The sequence below is a fragment of the Vombatus ursinus genome, unplaced genomic scaffold, assembly GCF_900497805.2.
Source record: "Vombatus ursinus unplaced genomic scaffold, bare-nosed wombat genome assembly UNPS02014924.1, whole genome shotgun sequence".
In the NCBI taxonomy this organism is placed as follows: domain Eukaryota; kingdom Metazoa; phylum Chordata; class Mammalia; order Diprotodontia; family Vombatidae; genus Vombatus; species Vombatus ursinus.
The window spans coordinates 4,111,980-4,139,084 of NW_020954702.1; the positions used below are offsets into that span (position 1 = coordinate 4,111,980).

The window sequence follows — 27,105 nt, forward strand, 5'->3', positions numbered from 1 at the left end:
AGCAATGGAGAGGTGATGGGTATGAGCAAGTACCAGTAACTGAGAAACTTTAAAGAAGAATAGAAGTAGAAGTCATAAAAGAATTCTTACTCTTCTTGGTTCATTCTGAGACTGCCCTTTCTTCAGTACCTATGCCGACCCCAGAGCTTGGTATAAAAGTAGTGAGGATCTCCAGGACCTTACCTCACTCTGAGGAACCTATGGAATCAGAATTCTCTTCCATTTTTATCTAACTCTTTCTACTGGCTACCTATTTAGTCTTTTTTTCAATTGTGTTAACCATTACACCTCTGGTATTGTCCAAAATCTTTTCCCATGGCCTCAACACTCCTCCATAGCTGACCTCTTTGCTTTTCCTAGGACCTGGGGGCTAAGTGGAAGAAACCAGATATATAAATAAATAGGTACAAAATAGATACAAAATAAATTTGAGATCGCGTGTCCTTAGAAGCTGGGACTTTGTGTAGAAACTGTGATAAGACAAGTTTTAAAGGAAAGAATATATATACATATATACATACGTATGTGTGTGTGTATGTGTATGTGTGATGAACATGCTGTTTAAGGGGAAGTCTAGGTTTCTTTTCCCTTCTAAGTATAATCAATACTGTGATATCCTGAATACTCAAACAAGAACTAGTAATCATTGTAGTTTACTTTGATTTTATTTTAGGGAGGGAGAAATAATATTCCTTAATATATGTCTGAATATCATAATCTAATGTTAGCTTACTAACACTGTTATGGTCTGATAACAATATATAACTATCAGAAAACTGAATAATGGAGCTGAATTACTCTTTGGTCTATAATACACACTGTTTTGAGGTGTCTTAAAATGTTTATTAAAAAACTGTTTTTCTTTTATGGATGTAAAAGAATTGAATTGCATTTTATTCCTAGGCTTACCAGGTTCATATTTGCAAAAATTGGTCACAAGTAATTGCAATCAAAGTAAATGTCTATCAATTGGCAATAACTAAACAAACTAACATACATGAATGTAATAGAATGTGGTTGTATTGTAAAAGATGACAAATGTGATGGATACAGGGAAGCATGGAACTAATGGACTAATTCAGAGCAGAATGACGAAAACAATATTCACAATGACTACAACTTCCCCACCACCCCAAAAAAAATCAAAAGTGAATATTGTGAAATTATAAAGAACAAGCATGACTCTAGAGAAAAAAACATCACTACCCATCTGTTAGCAGTAGTGAGAGGTCCACAAATATATACTGAGTATATTGTCAGACTTTTTGATATATTTTCATTTAAACTGATTTTCCCTCGTTCTCTCTGTTTCTTTACAATATACTACTTGTTTTGTGTAATAACCCTCTGGGAAAGTGCGGGATGGAGGAGTCATATAGGAGGAAGTTATTGGGGTGTAAAAATATTAATAAAAATGTATTTTAAAGAAGAAAAATGTTTCTGCCTATTGATAAACTTTTCTAAGTTATAATCTGTTCAAAATAAAATTGAATTTTCTATATGGGTCACAAGATTAGTTTATCATTAAAATTTTATTGCATTTTTAGAAGTTTTCCTACTTCTTAAAAATTTTTAATAAAAGATATATGATAGTCAAGTGTAGAGAGACCTAAAGTGATTATAGAACTGTTTTATTATTGACAGTGGTCTGAACAGGGAACAATTCAATTTTGAACTGCCTAATGTGGATTGTGGAAATTGTAGAAATTAGTCAACCCAAAATATATATTCTAAATAGGAAAAAATGTTAATGAGTTGATTGTCTTTTGCTGACATTAACTGTTGTTTGGGTTTTCTTTGTTCCCAGATGCAAAGAGCTTAGCTGAAATGCTTATGAGGTAAGAACAAAACTTGTCATTGACAGGCTTAATTTTAATGATGTTTTCCAAGTTGCTGTGATAATTTGAGTTTTAAATGATGACATTTAAACATATACATGTAAAGTGATCTAGATATTTTTTCATTTATCATATAATTTCCCATACAAGTATACGTACCTGAATTTCCCAGTTGAGTATCCATTATGAGTTTAAAAAACTAAATAAATGCTAAAGGAAAATACTTTTAGTGGACCTTTTCTCCAAAGTCTGCTTGGTTTGTTTGCCCTATTTGGCAGGGTTCAAAATATGGAGCTATTATTTCATCAACCCTCTTCCTGTTTGGATTAGACCAATTTCTTAATTTAATGTAGTGAATACAAACTCTGAGAATCTTTATCCCAACTCCCCCTCTCATAAGCAAGTCTCCAGTCTTGCAGTAAGACTACCTCTTCCTTCAGAGTTCTAAGCTATCCCTGAGAGGTTGGAGTGATTCTCTAATGCCATCACCTCAAGCTCCCACTGGTGCACTTCTCATAATTATCATTGTAGAAGCAATGAAGTCAACCATCCTTGAGTACCTTTTTTAGGGCTCTTATTAAATAATTTAATATCATGTAAAAACAATTTTACTTTGTTTTTTCAAATTTTGAGTTCCAAATTCTCTCCCACCCCCCTTTATTGAGGAGGCAAGCAATTTAACATAGTGTTACACATGTGGTCATGCAAAATATTTTTCCATGTAAGTCACGCTGTGAAAGAAACACACACACACATACAGAGAGAGAGAGATAATAAAAGTAAAGAAAAAGCATCCTTTACCGGCATTCAGGTTCCACCAGTTCTTTCTCTGTAGATGGACAGCACTTTTTATCATAAGTCTTTCAGAAATGTCTTGGATCATTGTATTGCCAAAAATAGCTAAGTTATTCACAGTAGATCATCATACAATATTACTATTACTGTGTACAATGTTCTCCTGGTTCTGCTCATTTCATTTTGCATTAGTTCATGTAGGTCTTTCCAGGTTTTTCTCAGAGCTTCCTACCAATTATTTCTTATAGCACAATAATATTCCCTCACAATTATATACAACAACTTGTTCAGCCATTCCCTAATTGTTGGACATTCCCTCAATTTCCAATTCTTTGCCACTACTAAAAGAGCTCCTATAAATATTTTTGTACACCTATATCCATTTTCTTTTTGTTTTTTTATATCTCTGAGATACAGACCTCGTAGTAGTATTGTTTGGTCAAAGGGTATTCATGGTTTTATAGCCCTTTGGGCATAGTTCCAAATTGCTCTCCAGAATGTTGAATCAGTATGCAACTTCACCAATAATGTTTTAGTGTTTTAATTTTTCCATATCCCCTCTAACACTGGTCGTTTTCCTTTTCTGTTGGAATAGCCAATTTGATAGTTGTGTGGTGGTAATCAAGAGTTGTTTTAATTTGAATTTCTCTAAACAATAGTGATTTAGAATGTTTTTATGTCTATAGATAACTTTGATTACATTGTCTGAAAACTGCGTGTTCATAGCTTTTGAATACTTATCAATTGAGGAATGACTAATTTCTATAAATTCTACTCAGCTTTCTATATATTTGAGAAATAGGTCTTTATCAGAGAAACTTGCTGTAATTTTTTTCACAGTAATGATTAACAACTATGTATTTCCCTCCATCCTATTTTCCTCCTGTTTATCCTATTATCTCTCTCCTTTAACCCTGTCCATTCTCAAAAATGTTTTGCTTCTGACTTTTACCTCTCCCAATATGCCCTCTCTTCTATCACCCCCTTTCTCTTAATCCCTTCCCCTCCTATTTACCTGTATAGTAAGATATATTTCTATACCCAACTGTGATATTCCCTCTTTAAGGCAATCCCAATGACAGTAAGGTTCACATAGTTCCCCATTACCCTTTCCCTATTTTCTCTTCCAATGTAAAATCTCTTTGGGGCCTCTTTTATGTTAGATAATTTACCCCCATTCTACCTCTCCCAGTGCATTCTTCTTTCTCACTCCTTAATTTTATTTTTTAGATAATCATGCCATAATATTCAACTCACACATGTGCTTTCTGTCTATGTATACTCCTTCTAACTGCCCTAATGAGAATGTTTTTAGGAGTTACAAGTATCATTTTACATGTAGGAATGTAAATATTTTAACTTTAATGAATCCCTTATTATTTCTCTTTCTTGATTATTTTTTATGCTTCTCTTGAGTCTTGTATTTGAAAGTCAAATTTTCTATTCAGCTCTGATCTTTTCATGGGGAAAGCTTGAAAGTCCTCTATTTCATTGAATATCCATTTTTCCCCCGAAGAATTATACTGTTTTGCTGAGTAGGTGATTCTTGGTTGTAATCCTAGCTCTTTTGCCCTCCAGAATATCATATCCCAAGTCCTCTGATCATTTAAACTGCTAAATCTTATGTTATCCTGACTGTGGTTCTACAATATTTGAATTATTTCTTTCTGGCTGCTTGCATTATGGTCTCCTTGATGTGGAAGCTCTGGAATTTGGCTATAATATTCCTGAAAGTTTTCATTTTGGGAAGATATCAGGGCAGTTTACCATAACTTCTTAAAAGATGATGTTTAGGATCTTTTCTTATCATGGTTTTCAGGTAGTTCAAAAATTCTTAAATTATCCTTCTGGATCTATTTTCTAGGGCAGTTGTTTTTCCAATGAGATATTTCACATTTTCTTCTATTTTTTATTCTTTTGATTTTGTTTAATTGTGTCTTGATGACTTATAAAATCATTAGCTTTTACTTCCCCAATTCTAATTTTTAAGGAATTATTTTCTTCAGTGAGCTTTTGTACCTCCTTTTCCATTTGGCCAATTCTGCTTTCAAAGTATTCTTTTCTTCATTGCATATTTGTGCCTCCTTTACCATTTGGCCTATATTGTGTGTGTGTGTGTGTGTGTGTGTGTTTTTTAAGGTGTTGTTTTCTTCAGTATTTTTGTGCCTCTTTTACCAAGCTGTTGACTCTTTTTTCATGATTTTCTTACATCACTCTCATTTCTCTTCCCAATTCTCCCTCTACCTTTCTTACTTGATTTTTAAAATCCTTTTAGAGATCTTCCATGGCTGATTTATATTTTTCTTTGAGGATCTGGATGTAGGAGTTTTGACTTTGTTGTCTTCTGAGTTTATGTTTTGATCTTCCCAGTCACCATAGTAACTTTCTATAGTCAGGATCTTTTTCTGCTGTTTGCTCATTTTCCAGCCTATTTCTTGACTTTTGAATCTATGTTAAAGTGGGGCTCTGTTCCTGGAATGGAGAGAGCACCATCCCAAGCTTCAGGTTTTTTTGTGAAGTTGCTTTCAGAGGTAATTCTGGGGAACCGTATGTTTTTCCCAGGTGGTATAATCTAGGGAGAGATGTGTTTACAACTCTCCTGTACAGTGCAACAGCCTATAAGTGACCACAATGCAACAGAATCCTGCCCCTGGTGCCAGCAACAGGACCCTTGTAATCTCCTTCTGATCAGTTATCTGACCCCCTTGCCATCTGTGGTCAGAAAAGTCTGGAAATTGCCACTGCTGTCACTGATTCAGTTGCCCCATCAGGCCTGTTCCTGGTTTGCTGGTGTCTGATCTGTGCTGGCATGGCCTGCACTGGACTGGACTGTACTCCATTTTTACTCTGTTGCAACAAACCTTTCCTGATGACCTTCTAAGTTCTCTTGGGCTGGAAAATTGTTTCACTTCATCCTTTTGTGGGTTCTACAACTCTAGAATTAGTTTTGAGGCATTATTTAAAGGTTTTTGAAGGGGGCTGGGGGAGAGTCCCTGCCTTTTCTCCACCATGTTGGCTCTGTCTCCTTTGAGTAGTTTTTAAAAGGTGTATTTACTAATGGGATATAATTAGAACAATTGAAACAAGACAGAGTCCAGGGGAGAATAACCTCAAACTTAGAGAGCATATATAGCTAAGAGGTACCTAAATCACAGCTTCAAAAACTGACTTGGAGTCATTTTCTTCTCTTTATGGAAGTGCTCAAAAATTGTTCCTTATAGTTTCTTTGTTGGGTTTCTTTGGGTATGTCTATATCTTATCCTATCAGACCCTCCTGTTATATTCTCTGAGGACACCAATTAAAAGATGGGAAGTGCAAAATCACTGACAAGTTCTTCTTCAGACCAGAGAGAGGTGGCAAGGTTATTCATACAATTACATGTTGTGATCTGGAGAATAGATATTCTTCATCCACTTGGTCTTTTCTATGTGGATGATCAGGCCAAAATCCTTTAAAGGATAATAGCTCTCTTCCAGGAGACTCTATAGTGTCTTGGGACTTGATGAAGTAAGTACAATGTCATTCACATGCAGGAGCAACTGCAGGATCTCACCATCTGTAAGGGATCCTTCTTCAACTTGGACTCTTTTCTGGGCCTCCTCCATCACACTCATGAACACCATTGTCAAGTATTCATCTCTCTATTTGAAATCTTTTTCTATGCTTTTTATCAGCACATCACCAGATAGAGTTACTTCTGTTGTTAGATCAATCTTGAATGATTTTGATGGATGGGAGACTTTTGTTTTAAAAGGGTCAACAATGAAGCTTTTTGGTTTATTGAATAAGAAATTTTTCATAATCTTTAAGCAATAAACAGTAATTTTTTATATTCTCTATGTCTTTCATTAAACTGAAAAAATGAAGTTGAGGTCCACTGTTGATTAACACTTGTGAATTAAGGTTCCTGTTCATGCTCTCATGAAGAATACTGTTGTTTAGAGTATAGATGATATTCATGAAAGTTTTATAAAACAAGAATAATGGTATTAGCTAGTAGTTATTCATGCTCTTTCAGTTACCATTTTTTAATATTAACAATGTTTCAAAATCTTATGTATCAATCATCCAATGCCTTCACATCTGTTTCCCTTCCAGTTCAGGTCTCTTCTATGTACATTTGCTCCAATATGGTTGCTTTTCCCATTTTGTATTCATTAATGCCATTTAAAGCATTATGTCCATCCTTCCATAAGAGAACATTCAGAACCATGATATATGGGTACTTATTCATGTTCTCTTGATATACATTTTTTTCATAATAATATCTAAGATTATCTCCACACTTTAAATGGAAAAAATATCCAATTTTAGTCATTGCTTTCTCTTCCCTTATCCCCTCAAGGCGTCTTCGTTCTCCTCACCTACTAGTGATGGATGCCTCATAGATGAGAAAATTCTGCCCTAGATTGTAGTTCAGCTGTGCTTGGTAATTTAAACTTATCAAGGGCAGCAAGGTCCTCTCATACTATTTCCTTATAATTATACTCTTCAATGTCAGCTCCCTATTACCTTTGTCATTTTGATTTATCTTGTCCAATCTTAGCAGAGAAAATAGAAGCGAATAAAAAAGTTGAAGAAGTCTACCTTTCCCCATTTTGTTATAATTCCATTGTTTTCAGAACATAGATCTTTTTTAATACTTCTCTTTTCCTAAAATAAACATTTGAAAGTATAGTAAATGGATTTTTCCTTAAATTGATAAAAAGCATTTACCTAAACCATCAGTAAGCATTATATGTAATGGGGATAAGCTAGAAGCCTTCCCAATAAGATCAGGTGTGACACAAAGATGCCCATTGTCACCAATATTATTCACTATTGTATTGGAAATCCTAGCAATAGCCAAAGAGAAGAAAAAGAAACAGAAAAAAAATCAGAATAGACAAAGAGATAATAAAATTATTTCTTTTTGCAGATGATATGCTTTAAAAATCCCAAAGACTCAACTAAAATTTTAGTTGAAACAATTAATAATTTTAGCAAAATAGTAGGATATAAAGTAAATCCACATAAATCATTAGCATTCTCATATATCACCAAAAAAAAAACCCTACAAGAACAGATAGTAAGAGATATCCCATTTAAAATAACTCTGGACAGTATAAAATACCTGGGAGTACACCTGCCAAAACAAAGCCAGGAACTATATGAACAAAATTATAAAAAATAAACCTTTTATACAAATAAAATCAGATTTAAATAATTGGGGAGATATTAATTGTTCATGGGTAGGCAGGGCCAATATAATAAAAATTATAATTTTACCTAAACTATTTTATATATTCAATGCCATCCCAATTAAATTACCAAAAATTATTTTGCTGAATTAAAAAAGTTATAATAAAATTCATTTGAAGGAACTAAAAGTCAAGAATATCAAGGGAATTAATGAAAAAAGAGTGAAAAGAAAGGAGGTTTAGTAGTACCAGATCTTAAACTATATTATAAGGATTTATCAAAACTATCTGGTACTAGCTAAGAGATAGAAAGGTAGATTAGTGGGACAGAGTAGACATACAATTTTTAGCAGCAAATGAATATAGTAACCCTGGGTTTGACAAATGTAAAGACTTAAATTTGGGGGATAAGAATTTATTATTTGGTAAAAATTGTTGGGAAAGCTGAAAAGCAGTCTGTCAGAAATGGGGCATAGACCAGTATCTTACATCATTTACCAAGATAAGGTCAAAATGGATACATAACCGAGATATTACAAGAAAATTGGAAGAACATGGAATGTATTAACTACTAGATTTATGGATGGTGAACAATTTATGAATAAAGAAGAGAGAGTAGTGTGAGGTATAAAATAATTTCTATTATATTAAATTTAAAAGGTTTTGTGCAAATAAAACAAATGTAGCAAAATCAGAAGGAAAGCAGAAAATTGAGGGTGATTTATTCAGTTTCTCAGATGAAGGTCTTATATCTCAAATATATTAAAAATATTTGTAACATCTGTAAGAATATGAGTCATTCCTCAATTGATAAAGGTCAAATGATTTGAACAGGCAGTTCTCCAATGAAGAAATTAAAATAATTTTATAGCCACATGAAAAAATGCTCTAAATCATTGTTGATTAGAAAAATGCAAATTACAACAACCTTAAGATATCATTTTACACCTTTCAGATTGTCTAAAATGATTGAAGATGAAAGTGACAAATGTTGAAAGTATATAGAAAAATTGAGACACTAATTCACTGTTGGTGGAAATGTGAACTGATCCAACCATTTTGGAGAGCAATCTGATATTATGTCCAAAGAGTCATTAAACTACCTATATACTTTGACACAGAAATACTACTATTAGAGATATTTCCAAAGATGATTAGGGAAAAAGAAGCTATATGTTTTAAAATATTTATAGCAGTCTCTTCATGGTGGGAAAGAACCAGAAATGTGGGGATGCCCATCATTTGAGGAATGGCCAATCAAGTTGTGGTATCTGATTGTGATGGAATACTATGGTGCTATAAGAAAAAATGAGCTCTAGTATCTTAGAAAAACATGGATAGGCTTGCACAAAATAATGAAGAGTGAAATAAGCTGAATCAAGAGATTGTTGTATACAATAATAGCAATATTGTTTTAAGAACAACTTTGAGCGACTAAGTCACTTTGACTATTATAAATACCCAAATTAACTTCGAAAGACCTATGAAGGAATCCACTATCTGTATCCAGAGAAAGAAATGATAAATAAAGTTTGTATAGAATGATTTTTGTGAGTGTGTGTGTGTGTGTGTGTGTGTGTGTGTGTGTGTGTGTAATGGTAACCATCTATCTCTAGGGGGAGGAGAAAGGGAATAAAAAAAGGGGAAAAAAAGAAAGCTACATGACAACTTTGTTATATGTTTAGAAGGAATAGCAAGTTGTGAATAATAGATTTGCTGTTTCATGTGCAATCATCTTTTTTATTCTGCTATGTTATGAAAATTCTTGTTTTATTTCATAAATTGTAAATAAAATAAATAAAAAATTTTAAAACAGTACCTAGAATACAAACATAAATCCATATGGAGCAGCTAGTTTTGTTCATACAGAAAAAAGAAAAGCTAAACAATAAAGATTTGGCTAACATGACAAAACAGGAAAATGATAAATGTGGAGAAGATGTGGGAAAATTGGAACACTAATGCATTTTTGGTGGAGTTGTGAATTGATCCAACCATTCTGGAGAGCAATTTGGAACTATGCCCAAAAAGCTATAAAATTGGGCATACCCTTTGACCCACCAATACTACTTCTAAGTCTGTATCCCAAAGAGATAATAAAAACAGGAAAAGCACCCACACATACAAAATATTTATAGCAGCTCTTTTTGTGGTGGCCAAGAATTGGAAATTGAAGGGATACCCATCAATTGAGGAATGGCTAAATAAGTTGTGGTACATGAACATAATGGAATACTATTGTGCTATAAGAAACAATGAGCAGACAGACTTCAGAAAAACCTGGAAAGACTTATATGAACAGATACTGAGTGAAATTAGCAGAACCAAGAGAACATTGTACACAGTAACAGCCACATTGTACGATGACTAACTTTCATAGACTTAGCTCTTCTCAGCAATGCAAAGATCTAAGACAACTCCAAAAGACTCATGATGGAAAATGCTATCCACATCCAGAGAAAGAACTATGGAGTCTGAATGCAGATCAAAGCATATAATTTGCTCTCCTTTTCTTTTGTTTTTTTTTTTGTTTTGTTTCATTTTAATTCTTCTTTCTCGTGGTTCCTCCCATCAGTTCTAATTCTTCTATACATCGTGACTAATGTGAAAATATGCTTAATATGAATGTATAAGTAGAGCCTATATCAGATTACATGCTGTCTTGGGGTGTGGGGAGGGGAGACAAGGGGAGAAAATTTAAAATTCAAAATCTTCTGGAAGTGAGTGTTGAAAACTAAAAATAAATAAATTATTTTAAAAAAGAATAAAAGCATGATTGCAGTATTTTGAGAGGCCTCATTCCACCATCTACTGGCTCCTCTGCTTCTACTTAAGAGCTATTGAAAGCATCTAGAGCAAATCTCACAACCTTGCTAACTTGGTAGGCTATAAATTAAATGTTATCCAACCTCAGCTTTGCCCTCTGTCTCAAGGCAGTCCTTTTATTCCTCCATAACCCTATCTCATTCTCTGCAGAAACTATTCCAAATTTTATTTCCTCTCAAGTCTCCCACCCCACCACCTCTCCCCTTTTCTTCAGCCTCTTACATTGCTGAGAAAACTAAAGTTATTCTGCCTACAACATGTCCATGTTTTTTCTTTCCTCTCACTCTCTTCTTAAATCTCTACAGTCTGGCTTCTGATCTCATCATTCAACTGCATCTGCTCTGGTTACCAGGGATATCTTAATTGCCAGATCTAATGGCCTTTTCTCAATCTTCATTCTACTTGACCTCTCTGTAGCATTTGGCACTGTTGATCACCCTCTTCTCTTTGACACTCTTCTCTCTACATTCTCATGACAGTAGTTTTCTCCCACCTATCTAACTGCTACTCAATCTTATTTGCTACTACATCCTAGGCTGTTTCTATTCTTCCTCTATATTATTTCATTTGATAATTTCATCAACTTCTATGGATTTAATTTTCATCTCTTTACTAATGATTCTTAAATCTACTTGTCCAGTCTGGCCTCTCAGCTGACTTCCACTCTTGCATTTCCAACTGTTTATTGGACATATTAAACTAGATGGGCTATAGATATCTGAAACTCAACATATTCAAAACTGAGTTCATTATCTTTTCCCCATTATCTTTTCTCCCTCCTTCCAAATTTTCCTAACACTAATGAGGGTGTAGTTATTGATGTAGAGCCAGATATCCTGGAGAATGAAGTTAAGTGGACCTTAGGAAACATTTATAACAATAAGGCCAGTAGAGGTGATGGAATTCCAGCTGAACTATTTAAAATCCTAAAAGATGATGCTGTCAAAGTGCTGCATGCAAGATGTCAGCAAATTTGGAAAACCCAATTGTGTCCACTGGATTAGAAAAGATAAGTTACATCCCAATCCTAAAGTAGAGCAATGCCAAGGAATGTTCAAATTACTAAACAATTGCACTCATTTCACATGCCAGCAAAGTTATGCTTGAGATTCTCCAAGTTAGGCTTCAGCAATATTTTAACTGAGAATTACCAAAACAGCAGGCTGGTTTCCAAAGAATCAGAGACCTTTAGCTTTGTGGACCACAACAAAATGTGGCAAGTACTCAAAGATATGGTAGTGCCAGATCATCTTACTTGTCTTCTGAGGAACCTGTATGCAGGCCAAGAAGCAACTATTAGAATTGAACATGGAACAACTGATTAGCTTAAGATTGGGAAAGGAATACAAGCCTGTATATTGTCACCTTATTTATTTAACTTACATGCAGAGTACACCATTCAAAACGCCAAACTGGATGAATCAAAGGCAGAATAAAGGTTGCTGGAAGAAATGTCAACAATCTCAGATATTCACATGATACCATTCTGATGGCAGAAAGTGAAGAAGAATTAAAAGGCCTCTTGATGAGGGTGAAAGAGGAGAATGTACAAGCTGGCTTAAAGCTTAATACAAAAAAAAACTAGATTGGCCCCATGACTTCCTGCAAATAGAGGGAGAGGAAAAGGAAGCAGTGTTAGATTTTATATTCTTGGGATCAAAGATTGCTGCAGATGGCAACCACAGCCATGAAACAAAAAAAAAAAATCTTGCTCCTTGGAAGGAAAACTATGGCTAATATGGACAGCATATTCAAAAGCAGAGATATCACTTTTCAAGCAAAAATCCCTATAGTCAAAGCTATATTTTTTCCAGTAGCAATGTATGGCTGTGAAAGTTGAACTATAAGGAAAGCAGAGCATCACAGAATCAATACTTTTGAATTGTGATGCTGGAGAAAGCCTTTGAGAGTCCCTTGGATAGAAAAGAGATCAAATCACTCAGTACTTAAAGAAATTAATTCATGCTACTCACTGAGTGGTCCAATACTGAAAAGGAAGCTTAAATAATTTGGCCACATAAGGAGAAGACCAGACTCATTGGAAAAGACCCTGATGTTAGGAAAAATTGGAGGCAAAAGGAAAAGGGAATGGCAGAGAATGAGATGGATAAATAGAGTCATAAGCACAATGAACATGAACTTGGAAAGATTTCAAGAGGTAGTGGAGTATAGAAGGCCCAGGTGTGTTATGGTCCATGGGGTAATAAATTGTTGAGCATGACTAAGCAACTGAACAACAACAACAAATGAGGGTGCCACCATCCTCCCAGTTATCTAGGCTTGCAACCTAGATGTCATCCTGACTGTCCTATCTCCCATTATCCAATCTATTGCCAAGGACTCTCGATTTTACCTTTGTAACATCTCTCTAATATACCCTCTTCCCTCTTCTGACACTGCTACCACCACAGTATTGGCCCTCATCACCTCACACCTGAATTATTTTTATAACCAACTGGTTGTTCTCCCTGCCTCAAGATTCTCCCCATTCCCTTCCATCTTCTACTCAGTGATCAAATGATCTTCCCAAAGGGCAGATCCAACCATATCACCACCCCACACCCCATTCAATGGGGTGGCTCACTATCTCCTCCAGGATAAAATTTAAAATAGTTTATTTGGATTTTAATGTGCTTCATACTTTCTACATGCCTTTCTACTTTTCCAGTCTTCTTCTTATACTTATACCTCCTCTCAACCTCCACCAGGTATACTCTGCTATCCAGTAACATCAATCACCTTGCTTTTCCTCCCGCAGGATACTCCTTCGGACTTAGCATTTTCACTGGTTGTACCTCAAATTGACAAATGTAAAGACAAATTTGGTGGATAAGAATTCATTATTTGGTAAAAATTTTGGAGAAAGCTGAAAAGCAGTCTGACAGAAATGTATCTTACATCATTTGCCAAGATAAGATCAAAATGGATACATAACCTAGATATAAAGAGAGATATTATAAGAAAATTGTAAGAACATGGAACGTATTACCTATTAGATTTATGGATAGGTGAACAATTTATGAATACAGAAGAGAGAGAGTAGTGTGAGATGTAAAATAGATAATTTCTGTTATATTAAATTAAAAAGGTTTTGTGCAAAAAAGCAAATGTAGCAAAGATAAGAAGGAAAGCAGAAAATTGGGGAGGGGGGGTAAAGGTATCATGAACTGCTGGGAAAAAGATGTATTCCTTTCTATTTCCATTCAGTCCTCTTCAGATATCTATCATACTTAGGTTATTTAAGATTCTATTCATCTCCTTGACTTCTTATTTATTTTTTGGTTAGATTCATCTTGTTCTGAGAGGGGAAGATTAAAAGCCCCACTATTATAGTACTATCTCTACCTGTAATTCGTTTAACTTTTCTTTTAAAAATGTAGATGCTATAGGTTGTCCCTCATGCCTAGAATGTTCTCATCTCTACCTTCTGGCTAAAGGAAATGCTTCTCAGTTCCCCTTAATTCTCCTGCCTTCCTTCTGTTGATTATTTTCTATTTATCCTGTATTTAGTTTAAATATAGTTGTTTACATGTTTATTCCTCCATTAGACTATTGACTCCTTAAGAATAGGTACTGTCTTTTTCCTTTCTTTGTATTGTGGCACTTATCATGGTACCTGTCACATAGCAGGTGCTTAATAAATGTGTATTGGTTGACTGACCAATCTGACTGAATTCCTTCTTCTCCCATGATTTTCATCTGAAAACTTTTTCACATGACCTCCCATTTTCTTTCTTTTCCTTAGTCTCTGACAAAGAGGCATCCCTCTCCTTGCCAAGACTATCTCTTCTACATATGTACTTGATCCCACCACCCTCTCTTCTTCTCCAGTAGATTGAATCTGTTCTCACTTCCTGTCTATCAGTTCCTTCCCTATTGCCCTCTAAGATGTATGTCTCCCCAACCTTTAAAAAAATATGGAATCCTTATTATCTGACAGCTCTCCACCCTTTTTCAGATAAACTCCTTGAAAAAGCTATCTCTATTCACTGCCCCTTTTCTTTTCTTCTCACTCATTAACCCTGTGCACTCTGGCTTCCACTCTCATCACTCAGTGAAATTGCTTTCTCCAAAGTTACTAGTGATCTCTTAATTGCTAAATCAAATGATCTTTTCTTTGTCTTCATCTTTTTCAAACTATCAGTTGCATTTGATATCACTGAACACCCTCTCCTAATAGACACTCTTTTCTCTCTGGGTTTGTGTGACTCTACTCCTCCTGGTTCTCCATCTACCTGGTGAGCTATTCCTGTCTCTTTTGCTGGCTCACCATCTTTATCATGTCCCCCTAACTGTTGGTGTTCCCCAGGTTCTATCCTAGATCCTCTTCTCTTTTCCCTCTACACTTTCTCCTTGGTAAGTTCATCAGCTCCCATAAGTTTAACTATCACTTTCATGCAGATGATTCACAGATCAATAGATCTAACAACCCCCATCTCTCCTCTGAGTCTCAGTCTCAAATCACCAATAACCTTTTAGACCATTCAAACTGGATGTCCTGGAGGACTCTCAAATTCAGCCTGCTCCCCCCTGAACTCTTCAAACTTCCCTCTAAACTTTCCCCTCTTCCAAACGTCCTCACTATTGATGAAGTCACCACTATCCTTCCAAATTTGTGACCATGGCATTATCCTGGACTCATTACTGTTTCTTATCCAAACTATCTTATCAATTTCCAAATCTTGCTGTTTCTACCTTCACAGCATCCAACCCCTTCTCTCCATTTAAACAACTTCTACTTTAGAAGCAGCCCTCATCACTTCTTGCCTATTACAATAGCCTAATTGCTGACCCTGCCTCAGGTCTCTTACCACTTGTCCATACTACACTCTAACAAAGTAAGTTTTTTTTTTTTTAAATACGGATCTGAACATGAGACTACCTGAGTCAATCACCTGCAATGACTTCTTTTTGCCTTTAGCATAAAATATAAAATCTTCTATTTAGTTTTTAAAACCCTACACAACCTGATTCCAACATATTTTTCCAGCCTTATTGTATATTGCTCTTCTTTCTACATTCTGCAATCCAGCCACACACTTTTTCTGTTCCTCACATATTACACTCCTGTCTCCATGCCTTTGATTTGGCCATTCATCCCATGTGCCTGGAATGCACTCCCTCCTTGCCTCTGTTTCATGGAGTCCTTCTCTTCCTTCAAGAGGTAATTCAAGTAACATCTTCTTCATAAAGCTTTTCCCCAAATTGCTTTACATTTAACTATTTTTTATATATTTGCATTTATTCAATTTATATTAATGTTATATATATAGATATATGTATAAATACATACATATGTGTGTATGTGTCTTTTTTCTTTCCTATCTTTCTTTACCCTTATATCCACAGTGCCTAGACCAGTGCCTTGCACATAGCAGGTACTTAATAAATACAGGATTGGTTGATTAATGGGAGCATGGATGTCATACTCAAGTCATGTAAGATAAGGAGGCATAGATGAAGTGATATCTGTACTACCATCAAAGATGGTAGTAGGTATTTATTTCTGTTTATACTGAAAATAAAGCTGTTGATCTTTTTAAAAAGTTCTTTTGATGAGTGTGATTCATTTTTAAAAGAAAGTAATTCATCTAATTACAAAGTTGAACAAATCATTTATTAAGGGTTTCAAAGAGAAAGCAATGAAGTCAGTCACAAAATTCCTATTAATCTGGAATGAGTTCATTTGAATATCATCCCAAACTTTCACCTCCGAAGATTTGCATTTTCTAGAATAAATGAAGACAATACCAGAATAGGACATAGCAGCACTGGCATTAGATCTAGCTTTTCCACTCATTTTTTCACTTGACAATTGGCAATTTATTTCACTTCTCTGGACTTATTTCTTTGTATATAAAATGGAGTAGTTTTGCAAAATAATTTCTAAAGTTCCCTCCATCTCTAAAATCCTGTGGCATAATTGAAAGATAAGATTTATAATTGTCTAACAGGCCATTTTTGAAACACAAAGCATCTGAATATTTCAACGTCATTATGACTCAAAAAGAGGCCAGCAGGTATAATTGCAGATCAGATAAAGAATCTTTGGGATATTGTTGAGAAGTATATATCTATATCTATCTATCTATCTATTTATCTATGTATATATATACATACACATGTGTGTGATTAAATTTATGATTTATTAATTGTAATTAATTGACAAATTAACCCTAAATAATTGAGCATTCACATGCCTAAACAAGCCAATATTTTACTTACACTCATACACATGCTCTTTCTTTAATAGACAATTATTCATGGCATGAAAGTGACCCTGGTTTCTTGAGGTCTGTGCCAGGGAGTCAGGCTTTGTACGTTTCTAGGAAATTGGAAACATTTCAGAAACAGTCATGTAGCGCATATTGTCTAAGTGCTGGCCTAGTTAAATTCAGATAGACACATTATTATAAATTTGGTCAACAGGTAAAAGATGGTTATAGTTCATTAATAATCAGTCTTCATAATTTGCTTTAACATGCTATTTGATCATATAAAAAAATGTAGTTTTGCTTACAAGATAAAAATATCCTCATAAAGGTGGGTTAATCGTGTAGAGGTATTGAGGGATAGATAACCCATAGAGTATGCATGTGTTCCATGGTATCCCTACTATGTCAGAAGTTTTAGAGGAAGATCTCCAAAACAATAAATCAAGAGAGGTGATTGCTTTAAATTATTCATAATGACAATAGAACTAGATCTGTTTTACTTCTTGTGCAACAACAAAACCCAGTCTCCTGGTGAAATTTCTGAAGAGAGCTGTTTGTAGTTTCTCATATATTTGCCATAGGAAAATAGTGGTTCTAAGCAAAATATGACTGAGACCCAAGAAACTGAGCTTCTCTGAATTTTATACATGTAAAGAGTTGTTTTGCATCTTTTTTATTTAAAAAAGGTAGAGCTCTTCATCTGGTTTGTGTAACACGTACTCTAAAGGTTCATAATTATTCAATTAAATTGTCTAATGATAAATCTTTGTTGAGTTAAATGATCTGTCTACTAGTCTTTGGAATAAATCTAGTCTAAGTTCCAAAAATAGAAAACTCTACTCCCTCAGAAGTTATATGTTTTTAAAAAATTGTATTCTATTTGGGTGCAAATAAAGACGATAGCAGAAAATACCCAAACTATTAATTTGAAATCTGTCAGAAAGTATTCTCAGAATTTTTAAGTGAACCTGATCCATTTGATATTAAAGTTTGTAATTAATGTGTTGACATTACTTTTGTTAAAAAAAATAAAAGTAGTAATAAATGTATTGTTCAACAACAAGATATAGGCAGAAATATATGTGTATACACATATATGAACACATATATATTTGGTTATATTGGATATAAATACAATGTCCAAAGAGTTAGGTGATATCATTAAAAAGCACCTCAAACTTGACTCAATGCATTCTCATTAATGTTATCTCCTAAAGTGGTAAGAAATCTTCATGTTAGTGAATCAACATCTGTACAATCTTTACCAATATCTCTTAACTCCTCACTCGTGAGTTGGGATCATAAATACAACAGTTTAACACATTTCAAATGTTTTTAGCTTAACTTGTAGTTGCTTCTTTTAAGATATCACTGTTAATGCTGTAAAAAAAAAAGCAACTATCTAATACTTATAATTCTGTCAAAGATTGAACAGTCACTTTTCTAATTAGGATTACTAGTCTTACTTTTTTTGAATTTTTATAATTCAGTTTTGTTTATTGAAGATTTTTACTGAATCATCACACACACACTCCTTATTGCACATTTTTATCTGCTTTTACTAGATAATTATCTAGTTAGGTTCTGAGATTAATTTTCTAATAGACAGATTTTGAGGCTCATTGCCAATATGATACAGTAATTGTGCACTATACTTTAAGAGAACTAAAACAATGCCAGACAAGAAATTAGGGTTTATTATGTTAACCTAAATATAAATTATCTTGATATAAATTTGTCCGTGTAACCACCTACTAAATGACTAGTTGCTATACATATACTAGTTCCTATAGCATTTATCAAAATAGCAGTTTCATTTAGATTTTACAAAATAAGCTGGAATCATTTCAAGATTTTTAGATAGATTAGCACAGCACAATTTGTATTTTTCTAACTCCTTAGTCATCAGCTTGAAATCAACATTATTGATGTGCTTCAAGCAAATCAACCAACAAACATTTATTAAACCCCTTCTACATGCCAGTAACTGTGCTAGATAATAGAGAAGTTTTTTTAAAAAACTCATTTAATTTGCTTCCCATTCCTCTCTCCTCCGTTATTCAGAATCAAAAGCATATTTAACCCATTTAATATTAAGTTGTTTTCTTGTTTTTTTAATGTCTGTATCCAATTTCGTTTCTAGTAAGAATACCAGAACCTCAGATACTTTGAACAAACAACAGACCCTGAGAATGCACATTGATATCCCCCGTGCACAACTTCTAATAGAAGAGAGAGACACAATGGAAACCATTGGTAAAGTATCACTGTACTTGTTATTCAACTTTAGAGGATATAAATATTGTACAGTGCCTACTTCAGGATAAGGGAGAATATTTAAATTTAAACACTACCACAGAAAATAATCAGTGGTGTTATGGCATGAAAGAGGGAAATTGACAAGTAGAAAGTTTACCTAAAAAAAGAATAAAAATAATTTTAATTCATCTCTGAACCAAAAGCCTTAGAGTTCACTCTTAGCATAATTGTACATGGAGATGAGTGCTAGAAAACCTCTACTGACTCAGAAAGAGACTATAAACTTCCTAGTATCCTAGAGTCCAAAATCAACTTAACCAGCAAGTTCCTAAGGCTCTGTTTCTTGAACTTAACTTTACGATGAATAGGAAAACTTATGAATGGAGCTCCGTTATAATAACCTCAATGTAACTATAAATGAATTTATGGTATTTCTGCTCCTTTTCCCCTGATGCCTCTTGAAAGTCCCAATGGAATGGGAGAATGGCACAATAATTCTATATTCCTATCCTTGACTTTACCATATGACACTTCAGGAATCTTGGACCATCCTGGTTTCTGCTTCAGAAGATCTGGGACAAGACCAGGAATAAAATCATCCCCACAGTTAACTTAACAAGTTTGGTTGTTGTCATGTTAACAGTTTGGAGAAATGTTTATTAAGTCTAGCCAGGACTCGATCATTTATTAAATGATTCTCTGGTGGCCTACAAGAGTCAATATGTTTCCCAACATACCTTACCTTACTAGGTACTTTTTTACAAGTCTGCTCATAACAGGAAAAACTTCCATTTTTGTTGTGTTTTGACTCTAGTCTTTGAAATGAAATTTCCTCTCAATCTTTTTTTATTGCCCTGGGTCAAAAATAAAAATGTAGTTACTTAAACTTCTAATATGGCATGTAACATTTGCTAAATGTTTCTACCATGACTAAGTAATAATCCAATTGACAGAAATTTTCACATATAGATCCTATGCATACATTTTCTGGGCATCAGCCAAAATTTGCCCTTTTTTTTTTCACTGTCCCTCTGTTGCTCTTGTTTCTGCTCTCTAAAGTCAAACAAATTAAATCTGATGTCTCTTCCCCATGACAGCCCTTCAAATTCCCAAAAACATCAATCATGCCCATCTTGAGTTTTTTTCTTATTCAGGATAAACATTTCCAGTTCTTTCAACCAAATTTGAGATGACATAGGCTATCTTGATTGCATTCCACTGGACACACTCTACCTTACCACTTCAAGTGAAGGGCAAAGTACAGAGAAGTTGGCACCTCCTTATTTCTTGAAGCTATGCTTTTCTTAATGCATCCCAATATCATATGAATTAATGGTATCTGGATAAACAATGATGATTTTGACAAATATATAAATTCATGGCTACATTAAATGAGCATCTTAGAACAGGAGACAAAAAAAAAAAAATCAATACTTTCTTAACCAAAAAGGAAGAAAGCCCAAAGAGAAAAGAATAACTTAAAATTTCACTTACTCCTATTGCTTACAGTCAACCCTAAAATGATACCACCTGTTTATTTTCAAAAGAATTTTAGAAAAAATTGACGGAAATTTATTGATGGTTATGTTGTAATTGAGCAGCTTTTTCATTTTAGCATAATAAAAGCATACTTTTAAAAAAACAGGGCTTATTTAACTTCTCATATTTGTACAGATATTAACATTGGGCCAAAAAGGGGTAAAAGCATGAATGTATAAAGCATAAATATTTTAAATGTTTTATAGATGACCGATCAACAGTCCTACTGACTGATGCTGACTTTGGTGAGGCATCCAAGCAGAAATCACTGACAGTGACTCACACAGTCCATTACCAGTCTGTGTCTCAGGCCACTGGGCCATTGGTGGATGTTTCTGATGCCCGACCAGGAACTAGTAAGTACTAAATAAAACACAGTATCTGTGTGGGTAAAATATTATTGTTGCAGAAGACATTGTGTGTTTTGCATGACTACACACGTATAAGCTATATCTAATTGCTTACCTTCTCAATGGCGGGAGGTGGGGGAGGGAGGAAGGGAGCGAATTTGGAACTAAAAGTTTTCAGAATGAATGTTAAAAAATTGTTTTTGCATGTAATTGGGGGAAAATAAAATACTAAATAAGAATTTTTAAAAGAGAATAAAGAAGGAATAATAATGACAATTTAAAAAAAAAGAAGACATTGTAAATATTTTTCCTTCATATGAAAATACTGGAATATTTACATCTTATTTTCATGGAAAGAATTGGTTTAATAAGATGTTCCTTGAACTGTATGTATGGCACATATATATGTTTGTACATATTACACATAATATGCATACATATGTATGTATATGTGTGTATATAGGAACGCATTAATACAGGGAATTCTAAGGTAAGTGAATTTATGTATTATTCATAAACAAATAAGCATTTACCTGCATAAATGTATATTAAATATATAATTATTGTGGAAGATGGAGTGTAAGGGGTGTTCATGGAGGCCTAATACCTCTAGCATGAGGGCAACTGAGCCCTTTTCAGGGCTCTTTATCCACCTTTGGTGTTTACCTGCCACCCAGCTCTCACCTGTGGCTCCAAGAAGTTGTACCATGATCAGTGGCCACCCTGGTAAAAACCTTTAGGCAGATGGGCTAAATCAGGTTGAGGGTAACCAATGGACCTCAAACCCATTAGTGAGTTGAGGGGTGTCTTCCCCAAGCATGTAAAGACACCCCCTGTGGAATAGGTAGATGTGAACATTTTGTTTCAACAGACCATGAAGGCAGCAGAAGCAGACACTGGATAGCAGTTAGAGTTTGGTCAGACAGCAAAGACACGAAGGTCATCCACTGCATCCAGAGCCATCACTAGTCATTTTGACTTTTGTCTTGCCCCTGGGTTCCAAAGGTCCTCTGGAAGAAAAAGTGAGGCTGACAATTTTGCACAGCTCTACCTCACTTAAATCCAATTTATGAGCAAGTCAAAAAGCATCCTCAATACCATTTTACTATTTTATTATTTCATTATTTTACAATTTTATCATTTCATTATTTTACTATGTCACTATTTTACTATTTCATTATTTATTATTTTACTATGTCACTATTTTACTGTCTTACTATTTTACCTACCTTGAAGTCCTGTGGCAACAGACTAGTGATGAAACAGCAGCTACAGATACAGTGGGAGTTATAGTCACAACCCTGCACACAGGCAGCTCAGGCTGTAGGGCTGTCTTCCCAGACTGAAGCAGCACTGGAATTTGGCAACCTCCTGAGGGTCTGACCAGCCTTCTTAAGAGCTGTACTGCTCACCTCCTTGCATGAGGAAGGGGCTAGAAAAGGAGCCATAAAAATTGTCTGCTTTACCTAACCCTGACCTGCTTGCCTCAGCAGTTGGGGATCCCACCCTGCGGTCAAAAGACAAAAACATGTACAAAAATTTTTACAAAGGTGATTCCGCTCACCATTAGTACATGGAATGTGTATGCAAGAAATCCAGTAGACCTGAAAAACGAACAGTTCTTGTTACAAGACAGCTCAGCAGATATAGCTTCTAAGTAGCAGTCCTGAGTAAAAGAAGGAAGGCAGATGAAGATCAGCTTACCAAAGTAAGAGCTGGATACACATTGTTATGGAGTGGCCATAGATGTGCAGAGCACCACGAAGCTGGCATAGGCTTCACAGTCAAATCTACTATACTCAACAAGCTTGTATGGCTCCCAAAAGGAGTGAATGACAACCTCATGACAATGTGATTACCACTTGCAGGAAAGCACCATGCCACCATGTTCAGTGTGTATGTTCCCACCATGATGAACCCTGATGAGGTCAAAGAAAATTTATGAAGACCTAGAGGTCCTCATCTTCAATGCCAAAAGAGGACAACTGTTACTCGGTAATTGTGGATGACTTTAACACTAGAGTTGGCATAGACTATCAGATTATCAGACATGGCAAGGATCCTTTGGAGGAATGGAGTTGGAAATAGCAACAACAACAGTCACTTACAACTGAAGACTTGTGTGTCTCGTGACCTTCAACAACAAAATTTCATGGACGCACCCTTATGCAAATACTGGCATTTAATAGACTGTCATTGTAGGGAGAAGAAATGGAAAGGAAGTGAGAGTAATAAAGGTGATATGTGGCACAGAGTGCCTGACAGATCATAGACTTAGCCTCTCCAAGCTAAACATTCACATTCAACAAAAGCAGCAGCCTCAAGGCATTATGACTAACAAAAGACTCTATGACAAACAGATTAGAGTACTTCTCTGAGCATGAATAGTTTGTTGCTAACTTGGAGGGAAAGCTGAGCCAACATACTGTAGGTAACAGTGGAATGGTGTTTTCGTATACAGAGGATTTGGTGTACAACACTACATTTACTCATCTGGGCCAGAACACTGGCAAACATCAGGACTTACATGATGAAAATGATGGGAAAATTTAAAAGCTACTAAATAAAAAACTAGAACTCTATAGGATCTACCAAAAAGATACTTCATCCATCTCTAAAAAGGCAACATTTAACTCCATCAAAAGTAAACTACAAAGTTTAGAAAGATACAAGATTCTTGACTCAGTGAGAAGAAAGATAAAATTCAGTATTATGCTGATAACAACAATCCAAAGCATTTTTTCAATACCCTGAAGGCTATTTATGGACCAAAGACCTTTGAAGCATCTCAGCTATTCAGCACTGATACAGCCACACTGATAAGTGATAATGATCCTGGAAAGTTGGACTGAACGCTTCCATAGTGTTTTCAACAGACCATCTTCAACCAATGCTGAAGCCATTGACTGTTTACTTCAGATTGAAGTCAATCCTTCACTAACCAAACTTCCAACTGAAGAAGAGGTTTTGAATGCTATTAGGCACCTCTCATGTGGCAAAAAGCCTGGTGCTGATTTTATTCCATCTGAGACTGATAATGCAGGAAGTCCAGTACTCATATAAAAGCTGACTGAGGGGCAGCTAGGTGGTGCAGTGGATAGAGCACTGGCCCTGGATTCAGGATGACCTGAGTTCAAATCCGGCCTCAGACAAATAACACTTACTAGCTGTGTGACCCTGGGCAAGTCACTTAACCCCATTGCCTAGCCAAAAAAAAAAACAAAAGCTGACTGAAATCTTCCAGGTTGTACGGCCAAAGGAAATTATCCCTTAGGAGTTCAAGAATGCCTCCATTGTCCATCTCTATAAAGGAAGAAGGAAAAAGTTCTTTATGATTTCTCTTGATAGTCTATGATAGTTTAAGTCTTTTGTTTCTTTGAATGAATTTTATTATTTTATTGAGTTCTCTTGATAATCTAAATAGAGATAAAATAGAACTGCATTTCCAGACCACAAATTATATAAAAAAAAACAGCAGTCACTAAATCCATTTGGGACTGGTTAAAAAATAGTGTAGATTCTTCCTCATTTCTGCCTCATGGCCCACTCAGCTTCTAATCCATCTTCTGCAAGAAACCTTTCCCAAAACAGGAAAATGATAAATGTTGGAGAAGATGTGGGAAAATTGGAATACTAATTAATGCATTGTTGGTGAAGTTGTGAACTGATCCAACCATTCTGAAGAGCAATTTGGAACTATGCTCAAAGGGCCATAAAACTGTGCATACCCTTTGACCGACCAATACCACTTTTAGGTCTGTATTCCTAAGAGATTATAAAAATGGCAAAAGGACCCACATGTACATAACAACTCTTTTTATGGTGGCCAAGAATTGGAAATTGAAGGGATGCCCATCAATTGAGGAATGGCTGAACAAGTTGTGGTATATGAATGTAATGGAATACTATTATGCTATAAGAAATGATGAACAAGTGGACTTCAGAAAACCTGGAAAGACTTATATGAACTGTTGCTGAGTGATGTGAGCAGAACCAAGAGAACCACTGTACACAGTAACAGCCACATTGTGTGATGACTAACTTTCATAGATTTGGCTCTTCTCAGCAATTTAAGGATCTAAGACAACTCCAAAAGACTCATGATGGAAAATGCTCTCCATATTCAGAGAAAGAACTATGGAATCTGAATGCAAACAAAGCATAGTATTTGCTTTCTCTTTTTTGTTTCTTTGTTTTGTTTCTTCTTTCTCATGGTTCCTCCCATTGCTTCTAATTCTTCTTCACAACATAACTAATGTAAAAGTATGTTTAATATGACTGTATATGTAGAGCCTATATCAGCTTGCATGCCATCTTGGGGAGGGGGGAGGGGAAGGAGTAGTGGGAGAAAATTTAAAACTCAAAAGCTTATGGAAGTAAATGTTAAAAACTAAAAATAAATAAATTACTTTAAAAAAGAAACTTTTCCCAAATCCCCATAATGTTAATGTCTTCCCTCTGAGATAATCTCCTATATGTTCTATGTGTATGTATATGCATGCATGCATGCATGTGTATGTATGTGCATGTATGTTTACATATATACACCTGTGTTTGCACATGCTCCTGCATGCAGGTTCATATGCGTATACATGTTGTACATACTTGTTTGAATGATGTTTCCCCGTTTGCTTTTTGAAGTAGATACTGTTATTGGGGGTTTTTTGTATCCCCAGTATTTAGCTCAGTAAATGCATGCTGACTTACTGGTTGAATTGGCCAGACAAGAGAGAATCAGAAACAGTAGAACTCAGTAGTACATTGTTTGATGAACATCACTCAGGAAAGAATTGCTTATTTGATAAGAATTACTGGGAAAACTACAAAGTAGTCTCTCAGAATTAGACCTAGTTTTACTCTTAAGCCACATTCACAATAAATTCAAAATGGATATGTTAACCAAACATTAAAGATCATACTACAAAAAATGAAGAAAATCATATACCTTTCCCAGGTATGGGTAGAAGACATGGTAGAGGCAAGATAATATGGACAATTTTGATTCCAAGAAAATGCAAAGCTTCTGCACAAACAAATTAATATATGTAGGATAAGAAGAGAAGCAGCTGAATGGAGAAAAAAATATTTGCATCAAATTCCACAGATAAGATTCTGGTATCCAAGATTACCTAACAAACACATGTGCTCATGTATTAGATATGTGAATATATTTGTCTATATATACATAGATGTTTATACATACATATGACCAAAAGTCATTCCCTGATAAAAAAAGTCAAAGAATATGAACAAATAGTTCTCAAAAGAATTATTGCAAACTATTAACAATCATTTTAATAATGCTCCAAATTATTAATAAAAGAAACGAATATCAAAATAACTCTAATATTTCACCTCACATCCAACAAGCTGGCAAAAATGACAAAATATGGTCAGTGTTGGAGGGGCTATGGGAAAATAGGCCCACTAGTACATTTGTCGGAGCAGTGCACCAGTACAACTATTTTGGAGTTGTTTTTTTTAAATAGTATTTTATTTTTCCCCAATTACATGTCAAGACAATTTTTAGCATTCGTTTTTATAAGATTTGAGTGCCAAATTTTTTTCCCTCCCTCACTCCCTCCTTCCCTTCCACTCTTTCAAAAATGGTAGGCAATTTGATATAGATTGTATGTGCCATCATATAAAACATATTTCCATATTAGTCACAATTATGAAATAAAAAAGAAATCAAAAGGGGGAAAATGTGAAAAAAGAATAAAGTAAGTGACAAAAATATGCTTTGATCTGAAGTCAGAGTCCATTCTTTCAATGCCTATTTTGCCCTCTGGTTCAAGGACATCAGGGCATTTTTCCTTGATAATTTTTCGAAAGATGCTGTCCAGGTCCAACTTTTGATTATGGCTTTCAGGCAGTCCAACGATTCTGACATTGTCTCTCCTAGATCTATTTTCCAGTTCAGTTGATTTTCCCATGAGATATTTTACATTTTCTTCTATTTTTTCATGCTTTTGAATTTGTTTGGTTCATTCTTGATATCTCATAGAGTTATTAGCTTCCACTTGCCCAATTCTAACTTTTAAGAAGTTGTTTTCCTTAGCTTTTGTACTTCCTTTTCCATTTGGCCAATTGTATTTTTTA

At 34.9% G+C, this 27,105-nt stretch overlaps 1 protein-coding gene across 1 annotated transcript in view; it reads left to right on the forward strand.

The window, feature by feature from the left end:
- The window catches only part of DSCAM (DS cell adhesion molecule), a 778,395-nt gene that overhangs the window by 728,146 nt on the left and 23,144 nt on the right, over positions 1 to 27,105 (forward strand). Inside the window, exons 28-30 of the mRNA XM_027843631.1 lie at positions 1,808 to 1,838; positions 18,999 to 19,111; positions 20,860 to 21,009. Coding sequence (XP_027699432.1) covers positions 1,808 to 1,838; positions 18,999 to 19,111; positions 20,860 to 21,009 — 294 coding nt within the window. The remainder of the gene's footprint in view (positions 1 to 1,807; positions 1,839 to 18,998; positions 19,112 to 20,859; positions 21,010 to 27,105) is intronic.